General features: G+C 36.1%; 1 protein-coding gene across 1 annotated transcript in view; it reads left to right on the top strand.

Moving 5' to 3' along the window:
- The window catches only part of TEX11 (testis expressed 11), a 290530-nt gene that overhangs the window by 234972 nt on the left and 38727 nt on the right, over positions 1-16831 (top strand). The window contains exon 23 of the mRNA XM_015127634.3: positions 9380-9452. Within this exon, the coding sequence (XP_014983120.3) occupies positions 9380-9452 (73 nt within the window). The remainder of the gene's footprint in view (positions 1-9379; positions 9453-16831) is intronic.

Raw genomic sequence — 16831 nt, 5'->3', positions numbered from 1 at the left:
GGCATAGCCTCTTCTTTTAAGAAGATTAGATATCTCTTCTTTTAAAATTCCCCTTCCTATGGACCACTCTTTCCAAAAATGTTTTTAAATATCTTTTATCTTTATTGTCTGCCTGTGATTATACACGGGTTTGGACTCCACTTTTGTTTCTTATCACATGTTCTAAGGAATAACTCATCTATTTCCATAGCTTTGATAGCCATCTGAAATTATTACTTATCTTGTTTTTCTTCTCTCAATTGCATTTGCTTTCTTTTCCCCACATTCTTAAATATCTCATTAACTTAATTTCTACAAGACAGAATTCCTTACCTTTGCCTGAATTCCTCTATCAGATTCTTAAATGTTACCCCTTTTAGGAGCTATCAATATCACCATCTCCCATACACCAGATTATCGGTTTGCTTTTAGCTGTTTACCTTTCTTCTTTCAATCTAAGAAAATTGTCTCTAAATCAGATCAATAGCATTTTTGTATGATTTTTAAGATCTAGATCGCTCTGCTTGGTTTCTCTTACCTGGACAAAGAAAACTTCCTAATTTCTCATACTTGTCACCTTCTCTCCTCTCCAAGAGATATAAACCCCTTGCTGTTTATTCTCTTCCTCCTTCCTCTTATTTCATATTGTTCTTTGGATCTGGAACAAACTCTCACCAGATCTATGCCAACTATTTTGCTTCTTTTCCCTTCCATTGTTGAGTGCAGCTCAAAAAACATTGGCGCACCAGACACTTTTCTAGGTACTGGGGATACAGAGATAAAGAAGCCAAAGTCCTTGCCTCTGAGGAGTAGAGGAGGCCCTCTTTTAAGAAATGTTTTTATTTTAAAAGAAGATGGGAAAAGACTCTACCCGCCCCAGAGCAAAATAAACAAACAAAAATTCTACTTAACAGACAAAGGTAAATGTAATTTAATTCTCAATAGGGACTTTTGCTTTACTAAAAAATAGTAATAACATCTTATTTTTATATAGTGCTTTTCAATTTCTAAAAGTTTTTCCTTTTTGGTTGGTAATCCTGAGTTTAATTTTTTATCTTAGTGAAAAGAGATCAAATTGATGTGAGGGAAATTTCACAAACTCTTAAGTACAATCATTATTTTGTTCGTTCCTAACTACCATTCTTTTTTATTCTGTGTTCTTTCTCATGTACACCTCTGTTTCCTCAGAACTCTCTAATCTAGTAACCTTTCTATAATCTTCTTTCCTTTTGAAAGGATGTCTATTTAGATAATTGAAGATGCACTTCTGCCTTTTATCATCTAAGTGTGGTCCCTATGAATCAGACCGTGGTACTCTGTCTCTCTAAAGAATACTTGTTGATTTCTGTTGTATACATCTGCTCCCTGTTCTCTAAACCCTCATAAATGGGAATATTTCCAAATAAGTAACTGATGAAGGAATATAGATGGACCGCATAGTTTTATCAACATTGTCTCTACCCTTCTGAGTATGAGTTAGGGGAAAGTGAGGGATAGGTAAAAACATATAGTAATTGTACTTTGTCAAGGAACCACATCTTTTCCTAGAGCAGGAGTGGGTAAACTACTGCCAACTGGCCAAATCAGGCCGCTGGGAGATGTAGTTGAAAATAAAGAAAAATATGTAAAAGAGAGTGTATATGGCTAGGAAAGCCTAAAATATTTACTGTCTGTCCTTTTATACAAAAAGTTTCCTGATCCCTATCCTTGATTATATTTTAACAGACTTATTGAGGCATAATTCACATACCTTACAGTTCACCCACTTAGGTATACAATCTATTGGTTTTGAGAATATTCTCAGAATTGTGCGACTATTGATGCAACTAATTTTAGAACATTTTATCACCCTAAAAAGAAACCCCTTACCCATTTAGCAGTCACTTCTTATTGCCTGCCACCAGCACTAAGCAACTGTCTACTTTCTGTCTGTATAGACTTGCCTGTTCCAGATATTTCATATAAATGTCATCATCATCATATTTTATACAAATGTCAAATGTTTTTTGTTCTGTACTCTTTTCTGACTGGCTCCTTTTATAAATGCCTAAATAACATTTTCAAGGTTCTTCGTGTTGTAGCATATATCAGTGTTTCATTTCCTTTTATGGCTGAATTATATTCCGTTGTATAAACATCACATTTTAAAAATCCGTTCATCCATTGATGGACTTTTGGGTTGTTTCTAATTTTCAGCTCTTGTGAATAATGCCATGATGAATGTTTATGTACAAATTTTTGCGTGGAAATATGTTTTCATTTCTTTCAATATGAAATATACCTAGGAGTGGTATTGCTGGGTCATACAGTAACTCTATGTTTCATCATTTGAGGAATGCTGGAGTTTTTCAAAGCATCTGCACCATTTTACATTCCCACCAGGACTGAATGAGGATTCCAATTTCTCCACTTCCTTGCCACCACTTGTTATTATATCTTTTTAATTATAGCCATCCTAGTGAGTATAAATTGATACCTCATTGTGGTTTTGATGTGCATTTCTGTGATGACTAATGATGTTGAGGATCTTTTCATGTGCTTATTGGCCATTTGTATATCTTGTTTGGAAAATATCTATTGAAATCTTTTTGCATTTATTTATTTATTTAGAGATGGAGTCTTGTTCTGTCACCCAGGCTGGAGTGCAGTGGCACAATTTCAGCTCACTGCAACCTCTGCCTCCCAGGTTCAAGTGATTGTCCTGCCTCAGCCTCCCGAGTAGCTGGGACTACAGCCACACGCCACTGTGCCCAGCTAATTTTTGTATTTTTGTAGAGACAGGGTTTTGCCATGTTGGCCAGGTTGGTCTCAAACTCCTCACCTCAAGTGATCCACCCACCTCGGCCTCCCAAAGTGCTTCATGCTCATTTTAAATTAGCCTATTTGTCTTTTTACCACTGAGTTGTAATAATTCTTTATATATTCTTTATACTATACTCTTATCAAATATATGATTTACAATTATTTTCTCCTATTCTGTGGTTTGTCTTTTCTATTTCTTGCTAGTGCCTTTTGAAATACAGTTTTTATTTTTATGATATCCATTTTATTTATTTTGTTATCATATCTGAGACCATTTTGTAATCCAAAGTCATGAAGGTTTACCTCGATGTTTTCTTCTAAGATTTTTTATATTTTCAGCTCTTACATGTAGGTCTATGATCCATTTTGAGTTAATTTTTGTGTATGGTATGAGATAGGGGTCCAACTTTATTGTTTTGCATGTGAATATCCATTTGTCCTAGTACTATTTGTTGAGGACTATTTTTTTCCCCATTGAATTATCTTCGTACCATTGTTGAAAATCACTTAACCATAAATGAGAAGGTTTATTCTCAATTCTATTCCATTGACATCTATGTCTATCCTTGGGGCAATACCACATTGCCTTGATAATTATAGCTTTATGTAGTAAGTTTTGAAATAGGAAGGCGTTAGTCCTCCCTCTTTGTTCTTTTTAAAGATTGTTCTGGCTATTCTAGGTCCCTGGAATGTCCATTAGGACCAACTTGTTGATTTCTGCAAAAAAGCCAGCTGTGATTTTGATAGGGGTTGCATTGAAACTGTAGATCAGTTTAGGGAGAATATTAAAGCCTCTGATTCATGAACATGGAATATCTTTCCATTTATTTAGGCTTTTCACTTCTTTCAACAATGTTTTGTGGTTTTCACATTATAAATTTTTCACTACTTGTTGTAGTCTATTCAGATTTTGTGTTTCCTCTTCAGTCAGTTTTAGTAGTTTATCTTTCTAGAAATTTATCCATTACATCTAAGTTATTGAATTTGTTGGTTTACAGTTGTTCATAGTATTCCCTTATAGTCCTCTTTATTTTTGTAAGGTCAGTAGTGATACCTCCTCTTTTATTCCTAATTTTAGTTATTTGTGTCTTCTCTCTTTTTGTTCTTGGTCAGTATAGACAAAAGTATATCAATTTTGCTCTTTTTGAGAACGAACTTTTGGTTTCATTTTTTCTATTGCATTTCTAGTCTCTATTTCATTAATTCCCACTCAAATCTTCCTTCTGCTTACTTCCAGTTCAATTTGCTTTTGTTTTTACAGCTTCTTAAGGTAAAACTTGGAGTCACTGATTTGAGATATTTTTTATTTTAATATCAACTTTTGCAGCTATAAATACCCTTTAGGGACTGCATTAACTGCATCCCATAAATTTCGGTATGTTGTATTTTTTTCATTCATCTTAAAATATTTTCTAATTTTCATTGTGCTTTCTTATTTAACCCATTTATTATTTAGGAATCTGTTGTTTAATTTTCACATATTTGTGAATTTCCCAAATTGTCTTCTCTTGCTGATTTTTAATTTTATTCCACTGTGGTCAGAGTACATACTTTGTGACTTCAATTATTTTAAATTTATTTGAAGTTTGTGTTATAGCCTCGCATGTGAGCTATACTAGAGAAAGTGCCATACATGAGTGCTTGAGAAGAATGTACATTCTACTTGGGTTAGTGAAATGTTTTATGGCTAGTAGGTCTTGTAGGTTGATAGTATTGTTCAAGTGTTCTATATCCTTGATGGTTTTCTGCCTACTTATTCTATTCATTACTTGAAGTGGGGTATTGAAGTCTCCAACTAATAAAAGTTGAATTATCTCTTTCTTTCTTCAATTCTACCCAGTTTTGCTTTATATTTTTGGGGCTCTGTTGTTAGGTTATATATATTTATAATTGCTATATATTTCCAATGAATTGGCCCTTTTAACATTATAAAATTTTCTTCTTTGTCCCTAGTAATTTTTTGTTTGTTTGTTTTAGAGTCTATTTTTGTCTGATATTAGTAGTGTTACCCTAACATTCTTATGGTCAATGTTTCCATAACATAACTTTTTCTATCCTTTTACGATCAACCTATTTATTTGTCTTCGAACCTAATATGTATTTCTTGTAGACAGAATATAGTTGGATCATCTTTGTTTCAATATGATAATCTTTGCCTTTTATTGGGTTGTTTAATGCAGTCACATTTAATGTTACTATTTTTATGGTTGTGTAGCAGGGCGAGCTGCAGACAAAACTCCTCAGACACTGAGTTAAAGAAGGAAGGGGTTTATTTGGACAGAGGCATCAGCAAGACTTCTGTCTCAAGAGCTGAGCCCCCCAAGTGAGCAATTCTTGTCCCTTTTAAGGGCTCACAACTCTAAGGGGGTGCGTGTGAGAGGGTTGTGATTGATTGAGCAAGCAGGGGGTACATGACTGGGGGCTGCATGCACCGGTAATTAGATTGGAACAAAACAAGGTAGGAATTTTCACCGTGCATTTCCATACAATGTCTGTAATCTATAGATAACATAACAGATTAGGTCAGGAGTCGATCTTTAACTACCAGGCCCAGGGTGCGGCACTGGGCTGTCTGCCTGTGGATTTCATTTCTGCCTTTTAGTTTTTACTTCTTCTTTCTTTGGAGGCAGAAATTGGGCATAAGACAATATGAGGGGTGGTCTCCTCCCTTAGTTGAATTTACTTCTGCCACTTTACCTTTCCATTTCTATATATCTCATGTATTTTTTATTCCTGATTTTCTGAACCTTTACTCTTTTCTTTTGCATTAAGTGAATGTTTTCTAATGTAACATTTTTGTTTTTTTAATGAGTTTTACACAATATTTGAGTTATTTTCTTAGTGGTCACTCTGGGGCTTACAATATAGATCTTAATTTATCAGAATCTACATCAGATTATAAACCCAATTTCAGTGAGATATAGTAATGCTATTCCTATTAGCTGTGTTCTCTTTTTTAATGCTATTTTGTTATATATATTACATCTATATATGCTCCAAACACAACAATACATCTTATAGTATCACTTTATAGAATTTTAAGTATTTTAAAGAAACTCAGAGAAGAGGCTGGGTGTGGTAGCTCACACCTGTAATCCTAGCACTTTGGGAGGCCGAGGTGGGCAGATCACTTGAGGTCAGGAGTTCAAAATCAGCCTGGCCAACATGGTGAAACCCCATCTCTCCTAAATATACACAAAAAATTAGCTGGGCATGGTGGCAGGTGCCTATAATCCCAGTTACTCAGGAGGCTGAGGCAGCAGAATCACTTGAATCCGGCAGGCGGAGGTTGCACTGAGCCGGGATTGTGCCGTTGCACTCCAGCCCGGGCAACAAGAGCGAAACTCCGTCTCAAAACAAAAAATAGAAACTTAGAGAAGAAAGTATATATTATGGTTTCTTATATTAAGCATGTTACTTACCGTTTATGCTTTTCCTCATTTTTTCCTGTAGATTAGAGTTACTGTATGGTCTCTGGATTAGTCTGTTCTCTCACACACTATGAAGAAATACCTGAGACTGGGTAATTTATAAAGGAAAGAGGTTTAATTGACTCATAGTTCCACATGGCTGGGGAGGCCTCAGGAAACTTAGAGTCATGGTGGAAGGCACCTCTTCACAGGGTAGCAGGAAAGAGAATGAAAGCCGAGTGAAGTGGGAAGCCCCTTACAGAACCATCAGATCTTGTGAGAATTTACTATCACGAGAATAGCATGGGGGAACTGCCCCCATGATTGAATTATCTCCCTCCGGGTCCCTCCCACCACACATGAGGATTATGAGAATTACAATTCAAGATGAAGTTTGTGTGGGGACACGGCCAAACTATATCAGTCTCATTTTCTTACTCCAAAACAGCTTTTTTTTATTGTCAAATACATTTCATTTCTATATGTTAGAGGCCCAACAATGCAAATACATATTCACATATATGTCTATATATATATTTTTTAAAAAAACAAGAGAAGAAGAAATATACATTTATATTAATACTATCTTTTATAATTATATAATTAATGTTACCAGTGCTCTTTGTTTTTTCATCTGGATTCAAATTACTGTCTGGCATTACTTGCTTTTCAACCTGAAAGATTGTCTCTTAGCAATGGATTCTCTAAGCTCTTGTTTATCCAGGGACATCTTTATTTCACCTTCTCTGAATAATAGTTTTGCTAGGTATTAGATTATTAGTAGATTTTTATTTTTCTTTGATCACTTTGGATGTGTTGTCCCACTGCCTTCTGGCCTTTATTGTTTTTCATGAGAAATCAGCTATTAATCTTAATCACCCTTATATGTGACGAGTCATGTTTCTCTTGCTACTTTCAAATTTTTCTTTGTCTTTTACCATTTTATAATGTATCTGGGTTGGATATCTTTGTGTTTCTTGATCCCACCTAGAGTTTTTTGGGCTTCTTGAGTGTGTAGATTATTGTTTTTCATCAAAATTAGGGAATTTTCAGCCATGTGTTTGAAATATTTTTTCTCTTTTTCTCTCCTTTTGGTAATCCCATTATGGGTATGTTGGTGTGCCTAATGGTGTCCCATGTTTTACTGAGGCTTAGTTTATTTTTTTCTTTTTCATTCTGCTCTCATATTTCATAATCTCTACTAATCTATCTTCATGTTTGCTGATTGCTTTCTCTGCTAGGTCAAACCTAATGTTGATACCCTCTAGTGAGTTTTAAATTTTCATTTATTGTAATTTTCAACTCCAGAATTTCCGTCTGATTTTTATAATTTTTATCCTTTTATTGAGATTCATTTTTGATGAACATTTTTTTTATCATACCTTCCTTCTTTAAGTGTGGTTTCATTTAGTTATTTGAACATATTTAAAATAGTTGCTTTGAATTCTGTGTCTATTAAGTTTAACATCTGGGCCTTTTCAAAATCAGTTCCTGTTACCTGTTTTTTCCTATGTAGAGGTCACACTTTCCTGTCTCTTTGCATATCTTGTAATTTTCTGTTGAAAACTGGACGATTTAGATAATATGTTGTAGTATCTTTGGGTACTGATCTCCCCATGGGGTTTGTGGATGTTAGTGTTTACTTCTTTATTTGTTTAGTGAATTAGCTATAGGGAAATAGTGAAGTCTATTTTCCCCATAACTGATGTCACTCCTTGGAAGGCACAGTCTTTGCCTGTGCAAAGACTGCTTACACCTCCCTCTGGTAAAGGATGACAGTGATTTTAGGAGGGTTCTTTGTTACTCTTTTCCTGATCTGACCTCTTAAGCTTCTAGATGACCTTCTTCTATTAGTAGCACATGCAGCTGTTAGTCTTGACTAATTGCTAGGTGATTACTCTGTGTGTGTGTGTGTGTGTGTGTGTGTGTGTGTGTGTGTGTGTGTGTGTGTTAAAGTGCTCTTGTGCATAAATTGCCCCACAGCCTGTTCCAATTAAAATAAGACCCCTTTGAAGGAATAGAAGTCTTAGCTGTCTCTTCACATACTTCTCTCTATAAACTTCTAGTTGGTCTGTTATTTTCTTCTTAATATCATTGAGCTACCAATATCCTCTTAATTGCTCACTACCAAAATCTCCATGATTTTTTACAGTGTCCTTAGACTTGAACTTCCCCACGCTCTGTTCCAACTAAAGTCATGTCCTTTAGGGAGTGCTATAGATCTATAGGGAGTGCTATAGATCTGCCTCTCCTACTGGGCAGAAACTGAACCACTGTTTTGGAGCTAGGGGCAGGGACAGTGGCCCACTTCTGTCAGAGTGACAGTCTAACTGTATGAGTGGAAGAGTGGGCAAGAGTTGTAGTCCCTGATATTCTTGACTTGCTGCTCCCAGCGTGGACACTTTAGCCTATAAGCAGCTGAGATGAGAGCTGAGATGAGATGAGATTGAGACCCAGGATCCTGAACTTGCAATGCCTGGGATAGAGCTTTTGCCTTACAAATAGAGGCTGGGTAGAGAAAGAGAGTTCTAGGCTTCTGAGCTATGCTTGTTTATAATAGAGCTTCTACAATAGATATCTGGGGGGATGAGAAGTGCCAGCAGTCTGGCCCTTCAGAGAATCCCTAGCCCAGAAACTGGAGGTAGAGAGAGTCCTATCTTCTTGGCCACACCCACCTAAAGTAGTGCTTACATCACACTGAGCTGGCGGATGGTGAGTGAATCATGGCTTAAATGTCACAGGCTCTTACTGTTCTTACTAAGACTTAGTAGATTTCCTGTAATAAATGTTTCTTCATTTTCTCTACACCCTCAGGGCAATTTCCTGAGCCTTTACATGATTATGTTTTCTAATTTTCACTAGTTACGATGATTGCTTTGCTGAGGAGAGGATCCGTGGAGCTCCTCACACAACTATTCTAGAAGTGTTTCTCTTCTGTTCTAGATTGTTAAAGAAATTGATAATGCTCAAGATTTTTTATTTAATCCTCATTTTTCTGAAACAATAAGGAAATGTGCAAATAGAGGCTAATATTTCTATATAAATTCCAAAATGTTCAGTTTAAACTATCATTTTTCTATTAATTTATTTTTACCTGTTTTTGATGAAAATGATATGAGATTATATTAATTTGCTTAAAGTTTTTTTTTTGTTGGGACTAATTATTGTGTTGCATTGTTGCCAAACAGACTATGTTCCTGAGTCGTGCACTTGAGGAGATCCAGACATGCAATGATATCCAGAATTTCCTGAAACAAACAGGTACAGTAGGAACTGGAAGTTTGGTAACACAGTTTGAAAGGAAGTTAGAATCTAAATAAACAAGTCTTTTGTCACCAGAAATTTGTGCCACTGCAGTACTTGATAACCAGTCAAATGTTTTTTTTTTTTTTTTTTCTGTTGTTTTGTTTTTTTGAGACAGGGTCTTACTGTGTCACCCAGGCTGGAGTGCAGTGATATGATCTTGGCTCATTGCAACCTCTGCCTTCTGGGTTCAAGCAATTCTCCCACCTCAGCCTCCTGAGTAGCTGGGAATACAAGCATGCACCACAACGCCTGGCTAAACTTTTGTATTTTTTGTTAGAGATAGGGTTTCACCATGTTGGCAAGGCTGGTCTCGAACTCCTGACCTCAAGTGATCTGCCCACCTCGGCCTCCTAAAGTACTGGGATTACAGGTGTAAGCCACCACTCCCAGCCCCAATGATTCCTTAAGAGCTGATTTTTTCCCCACTCTATATCAGTATTGACTCCGTAACATACTACTTAGAATAAGAATATTTTTTACTTTGCTTTATATGAAAGTATATCATTAAATATTTTATTATTGTTCAATATATTATTAATCTTAGATCACTAGATTTAATGTCTAATTTAATCAAGCTTTAACTTTGACTAAATGTAGGCTAGTCTTCACAATCAAGATATCAGATACTGCTAATATTTTGTTATAAAATTATCTAAATAGGCTGGGCGTGGTGGCTCACATCTGTAATCCCAGCACTTTGGGAGGCCGAGGTGGGTAGATCACCTGAGGTTAGGAGTTCGAGGCCAGCCTGACCAACATGGAGAAACCCCGTCTCTACCAAAAATACAAAGTTAACCGGGCATGGTGGCGCATGCCTGTAATCCCAGCTGCTCAGGAGGCTGAGGCATCCTTGAATCACTTGAACTCAGGAGGAATAAATCTTCATGACTTTGGATTTGGCAATGGATTCTTTGACATGACACTGAAAGCACAAGCAACAAAAGAAAAGGTAGATAAATTGGACTTCATCAAAGTTAAAAACTTTTTTACATCAAAGGACATTATCAAGAAAGTGAAAAGAAAACATACAGGAGAAAATATTTGCAAATCATATACCTGATAAGGGTTTAATATACAAAATATATAAAGAAATCCTAAAACTCAATACCAAAAAGCAACCCAATTTTAAATATGGGCAAAGAACTTGAATAGATAAGTCCTTTCCCTCTCTCAAAGATGAAATACAAATAACCAATAAGCACATGAAAAGATGCTCAACACTTTAGTCATCAGAGAAATACTAATCAAAACCATGAGATACTATTTCACCTACTATTTTTTCTCTGCATCCTTGCCAACTTCGTTATTTTTTGACATTTTAATAATGGACATCCTGACTGGTGTAAGATGATATGTCATTGTGGTTTTAATTTGCATTTAATTTGCATTTCTCTGATGACTTTTCAATCCAGCATTCCCACTACTGGGTAATCTACCCAAAGGTAAAGAAATTATATATTGAAAAGATACCAGCACTCATGTGTTTATTGCAGCACCATTCACAGTTGCAATGATATGGAGTCAACCTACGTATCCGTCAATGGATGATCGGACAAAGAAAATGTGGAATGAAGATAAACACAATTAAGTAGTACTCAGCCATAAAAATAGAATGAAATCAGGTCATTTGCAGTAACGTGGATGAAACTGGAGGCCATTATCTTAAGTGAAACAACTCAGAACCAGAACGTCAAATACTGCATGTTCTCACTTATAAGTGGGAGCTAAATAAAGTATGCACACGGACACAGAGGGTGGAATAATGGACACTGCAGACTAGGAAGGGTGAGATGGTGGGAGGGGGTTAAAGGATGAGAAATTTCTTAATGGGTACAATGTACATTATTTGGGTAATGGTTACAGTAAATACCCAGACTTCACTACTGCTTAATATATCCATGTAACAAAACTGAACTTGTGTTCTTTAAATTTATACAAATTAAAAATAAAATAAATAAATAGGATCATGAGTGCCCAATAAACGATACTTGGTTACCTATCTAAACAAAGTAACAATCAAACATTTAAAAATAAACATAGAGCCAGGTGCTTTGGAAGGCCAAGGTGGGCGGATCACCTGAAGTCAGGAGTTCGAGACCAGCTTGGCCAACATGGTGAAACCCCGTCTCTACTAAAAATACAAAAATTAGCTGGGTGTAGTGGCATGTGCCTGTAATCCCAGCTACTCGGGAGGCTGAGGTAGGAGAATTGCTTGAACCTGGGAGGTGGAGGTTGCAGTGAGCTGAGATTGTGCCACTGCGCTCCGGCCTGGGAGACAGAGTGAGATTCCATCACAAAAATAAATAAATAAATAAATAAATAAATAAATAAATAAATAAACGTACATAGGAGGTAACACCATTCTAACATAGGAGGTAACACAATTCTAAAGAACTTTAGCTCTTTGACAAGTGAGAAACCTTTGTTCTTTGTTAGTTTGCCACTAAATAATCAAAAATAAAGAAAAAAACATAAAACTCAGAGAATTATGCTTGTAAAACACAGAATCTCCTATCTAGGCAGATTACACAGAAGATAAAGAATAACTTTTGCATTGTGGTGAAGGCATTAATCAGCAAACTAAGGAAGCAAGCCCATCAAAATTTAGATAACGTTGCTATGATTTTAACACATTGCATAGCTTTATTTCAGACTTAGGTTTAAACCAGGGCAAAAAAATTTCACTTTCCCGGTTTGTCCTTCATTATGTTATTTGATGTTCTGGAACGAATTGACCATCTTTCAGAGCATCCGCTAGGTCAAAACTGTTTTCATAATAATACTAAAATGTGTAGTTTTCCAGAGGCAATATGATGTGTGATACTGTAATAGAGTGAATGCAGAAGCAAATAGTAGAGACTTATTATTTCTATTAAGTTGGGCAGTAAGGAACTTTACAAAAATGTGAAGCAATCTTCTTATTTTTAAAATAAAATTATTTTTATTAAAATTGACATCAACATGCAACAGATTCATCTCAAATCAATTCAGTCAATAAATATATTTAATTTTTCTGTTTTAATTTATAATATGGTAAGTATTGGTAGTTACAACATACATGCGGAAAACCTCTTTGGAAGTCCTTAGTAATATTTCAGAGTACGAAGGGGTCCTGAGAACAGAAAGTTTGAGAACTACTGTCTTAGAAACAAACTACCTATCCCTTTAAAAACAGAAGCATATACCCGTTTGTCACTCTTGCTCATAATATAATCTCAACCACTTGTTTTAATTTTAACTTTTAACCAAAATAATATCTATTTCAAAGAGAAAATTTGAGGGCTGCAATTGAGAACTATCTCTCACAAACATTATAGCAGATTAACAGAGCTCATGAACACATGTAGCACTTTCGATGTACACACCCATCCCTTTTAAAGAGGAAAATGAACACAACCATTAACATGACCCAAAGATATTGCCACTTTATAGCATATAAAAATAAGAAGCAACAGTATATAGGACCAGGTGCGGTGGCTCATGCCTGTAATCCCAGCACTTTGGGAGGCCGAGGCACTTGAGTCACGAGGTCAGGAGATCAAGACCAGCCTGACCAACATGGTGAAACCCCATCTCTACTAAAAATACAAAAAATTAGCTGGGCATGGTGGCACATGCCTGCAGTCCCAGCTACTCGGGAGGCCGAGCTAGGAGAATTACTTGAACCTAGCAGGCGGAGGTTGCAGTGAGCCAAGATCACACCACTACACTCCAGCCTGGGTGACAGAGCAAGACTCCATCTCAAAAAAAAAAAAAAAAAAAAAAAGAAGAAGCAACAGTGTATAAACTTAAAACTATGCTTAGTGAGGCCAAGGTAGGAGGATTGCTTGAGCCCAGGAGTTCAAGACCAGCCTGGGCAACATAGGAAGACCCCGTCTCTATAAATAATTTTTTAAAGAATTAACCAGGAAGAGTGGCACATGCTTATACTCCCAGCTACTTGGGAGGCTGTGGCAGGAGGATTGCCTGAGCCTGGAAGGCTGTAGCTGCAGTGAGCCATGATTGTGCCACTGCACTCCAGCCTGGGTGACAGAGTGAGACCCTGTCTCAAAAAAAACCAAAAAAACTATGCTTAGTAATCAATATTTAAGCAGTCTATTAATTAAAATTTATGTAAGTATCCAATGATTATTCATTAATGAACTCAATTTAATATCAAACCAGTGCTTTAAGTTAATTAGATTGTCTTAAATCCAACATACCACAGAATGTAATTACTGGTGAAATGAAAATTTGTCAGAACAGGGATTCAATTTCAGGTGAACACAAATTTACATCTTTCATAATCTTAAATATTACATATAAGTAACATTATCTTATTTGATTAGTAAATCTGTATGCATTTAGGAAAAACAGACCCAAGTAAAATAAAATGTTTGCTTGTTTTATACATTACATAAATAAATCACCAAAAACGACATAGCTCTTTTAAATAAAAATTATTTTTTAATGTTTTGTTTTTAATTTTTGTAGGTATAAGTGTATCTATTTATTGGTTACATGAGATATTTTGATACAGGCATGCCATGCATGATAATCACATTAGGGTACATTAGGTAGCCATCACATCAAACATTTATCCTTTGTGTTACAAACAATCCAATTATACTCTTTTAGTTATTTTAAAATGTACAATTAAGTTAATACTGACTGTGGTCACCCTGTTGGGCTAGCAAACACTAGGTCTATTCACACTTTCTATATTTTTTTACCCATTACCCATCCCCACATTCTCCCCTACTACCTTTCCCAGCTTCTGGTAACCATCATTCTACTCTCTATTTCCATGAGTTCAGTTGGCTTAATTTTTAGCTTCCACAAATAAGTGAGAACATGCAAGGTTTGTCTTTCTGTGCCTGGCTTATTTAACTTAACATAATGACCTCCAATCCCATTCATATTGTTGCAAATGACTAGATCTCATTCTTTTTAATGGTTAAATAGTGCTCCATTGTGTATATGTACCACATTTTCTCTATCCATTCATCTGTTGATGGACAGTTAGGTTGCTTCCAAATCTTTGCTTTTGTGAATAGTGCTGCAATACAAAGGGGAGTGCAGATATCTCTTCAATATACTGATTTCCTTTCTTTTGAGTGTACACCTAGGCGTGGGATTGCTGACTCTTCTCCATAGTGGTTGTACTAATTTATGTTCCCACCAGCAGTGTACAAGGGTTCCCTTTTTTCCACATCATCGCCAGCGTTTGTTTTTGCCTGTCTTTTGGATATAAGCCATTTTAACTGAGATGAGATGATATCTCATTGTAGTTTTGGTTTGCATTTCTCTGATGATCAGTGATGCGGAGCACCTTTTCAGTTGCCTGTTTGCGATTCATATGTCTTCTTTTGAGAAATGTCTATTCAGATCCTTTGCTCATTTTAAAAATTAGATTACTAGATTTTTTTCCTATACAGTTGTTTGAGCTCTGTATATATATCTGCTTATTAATCCCTTCTCAGAGGGGTAGTTTGCAAATACTTTTTCCCATTCTGTGGGCTGTCTCTTCAGTTTCTTGATTTAAACAAGAATTATTAAACAAATCTCATTTGCCAAAGGTTTACCTTAATTTTGGATTCTTAAAATGTTTGAGTTAGCAGAATTTTTGTAAAAATATTTTTAGTTTAGTACATTTTAGTGTTAAAAGTTCAACTTCTGGACAGGCACAGTAGCTCAAGCCTGTAATCCCAGCACTTTGGGAGGCCAAGGTGGGGGGATCACCTGAGGTCAGGAGTTCGAGACCAGTCTGGCCAACATGGCGAAACCCTGTCTTCTACTAAAAATACAAAAAAGTAGCTGAGTGTGGTGGTGGGCGCCTGTAATCCCAGCTACTTGGAAGGCTGAGGCAGGAGAATTGCTTGAACCCGGGAGGCGGAGGTTGCAGTGAGCCAAGATCGTGCAATTGCACTCCAGTCTGGGCAACAAGAGTGAAACTCTGTCTCAAAAAAAAAAAAAAAAGAAGAAGAAGAAGAAGAAGAAGAAGTTGTTCAACTTCTTTTTTCTTGGAATTAAAAAAAATATATGTATGTAACTTCTTATTTATGTCTATAAATTAGAACAGAGCTCCTTTAATTTAGGAAACTTTATAATATAACTTATTAATACTCCCCAGAGATAGGAAAATATTTTTATACTTACACAATGTGAGGTCAAAGCCTTTTTCAGTTGTAGACACATAGACATAGATAAAGTGATCTTATGAATGCAGATCTACAATTTCAGCTACAAGTTGAGAGTAAACACAGAAATACGTCAGTGCAGATATTAAAGTGTTCACCTTCCCTGTGGACATGAAATTACTGATTAATTTGAGTCCAAAATGAACAAATAGAACAATAAAAAAGACAAATTCTCTGTTATTTCCCACCCATCAGTGACTAGATAAGTGACTAGATGATCCAATAGTCCTATTGCAAAGACCACCAAATGGTCAGACCATATAATCACATTCCCAGTCATTGCTGCTACCAAGGAAGAATATAACTTACTGACTATACACAAACCAGAAACTAAAACAAAACATAAACTCAATAGAAAAGAAAAAAGCAGAGATTCAACAAAGTTCTGCTGCCACTTTGGATTCAGTCTGGAAGTCAAGAAAAGATTAATGTAAACAGTCTATGACTTACATTTCTCCAGTAACACAATTTACTTGTGTTACAATTTACAATACACTTGGCCCTGTCAGGAGTATCCATTGGGCATCTCAGTCAGTACTTTTAAGATATAACCTTGGCTGGGCGTGGTGGCTCATGCCTGTAATCCCAGCACTTTGGGAGGCCAAGGCAGGCAGATTACCTGAGGTCAGGAGTTCGAGACCAGCTTGGCCAACTTGGTAAAACCTCATCTCTACTAAAAATACAAAAATTAGCTGGGTATGGTGGTGGGCACCTGTAATCCTAGCTACTTGGGAGGCTGAGGCAGGAGAATCACTTGAACCCAGGAGACAGGTTGCAGTGAGCAGAGATCCTGACACTGCACTCCAACCTGGTGACAGAGTAAGACTCTGTCTCAAAAAAAAAAAAAAAAAAAAAAGATATAATCAGGAATATTAAATGAACACATCAAGGATTTTATTTAATTCATTAACTGATGAGGAAACCAGGAAGACATTACAATCAATTTCAATTGGCATTTCATTTTCCTGTTTTCTGTCTCTTACTGTTTATTCAGTAGTGTCTGTTTTACTTTTTGCTGCTTCCACTTCCTTTTGCTGCTTCCAGTTTTACCTTTATTCCTGTGATGGCTTTATTTTTTTCTTTCCATTTCCTTTTTTGTCTCTGAAATAGCTCATATTCCATTTGCTTTTGCGTGTACCAACTCTTTCCTGAATT

This window comes from Macaca mulatta, chromosome X (assembly GCF_049350105.2).
Source record: "Macaca mulatta isolate MMU2019108-1 chromosome X, T2T-MMU8v2.0, whole genome shotgun sequence".
Lineage (NCBI taxonomy): Eukaryota > Metazoa > Chordata > Mammalia > Primates > Cercopithecidae > Macaca > Macaca mulatta.
Note: the sequence above shows the minus strand (reverse complement) of the source record. Positions and strands in the feature narration are given on the sequence as shown.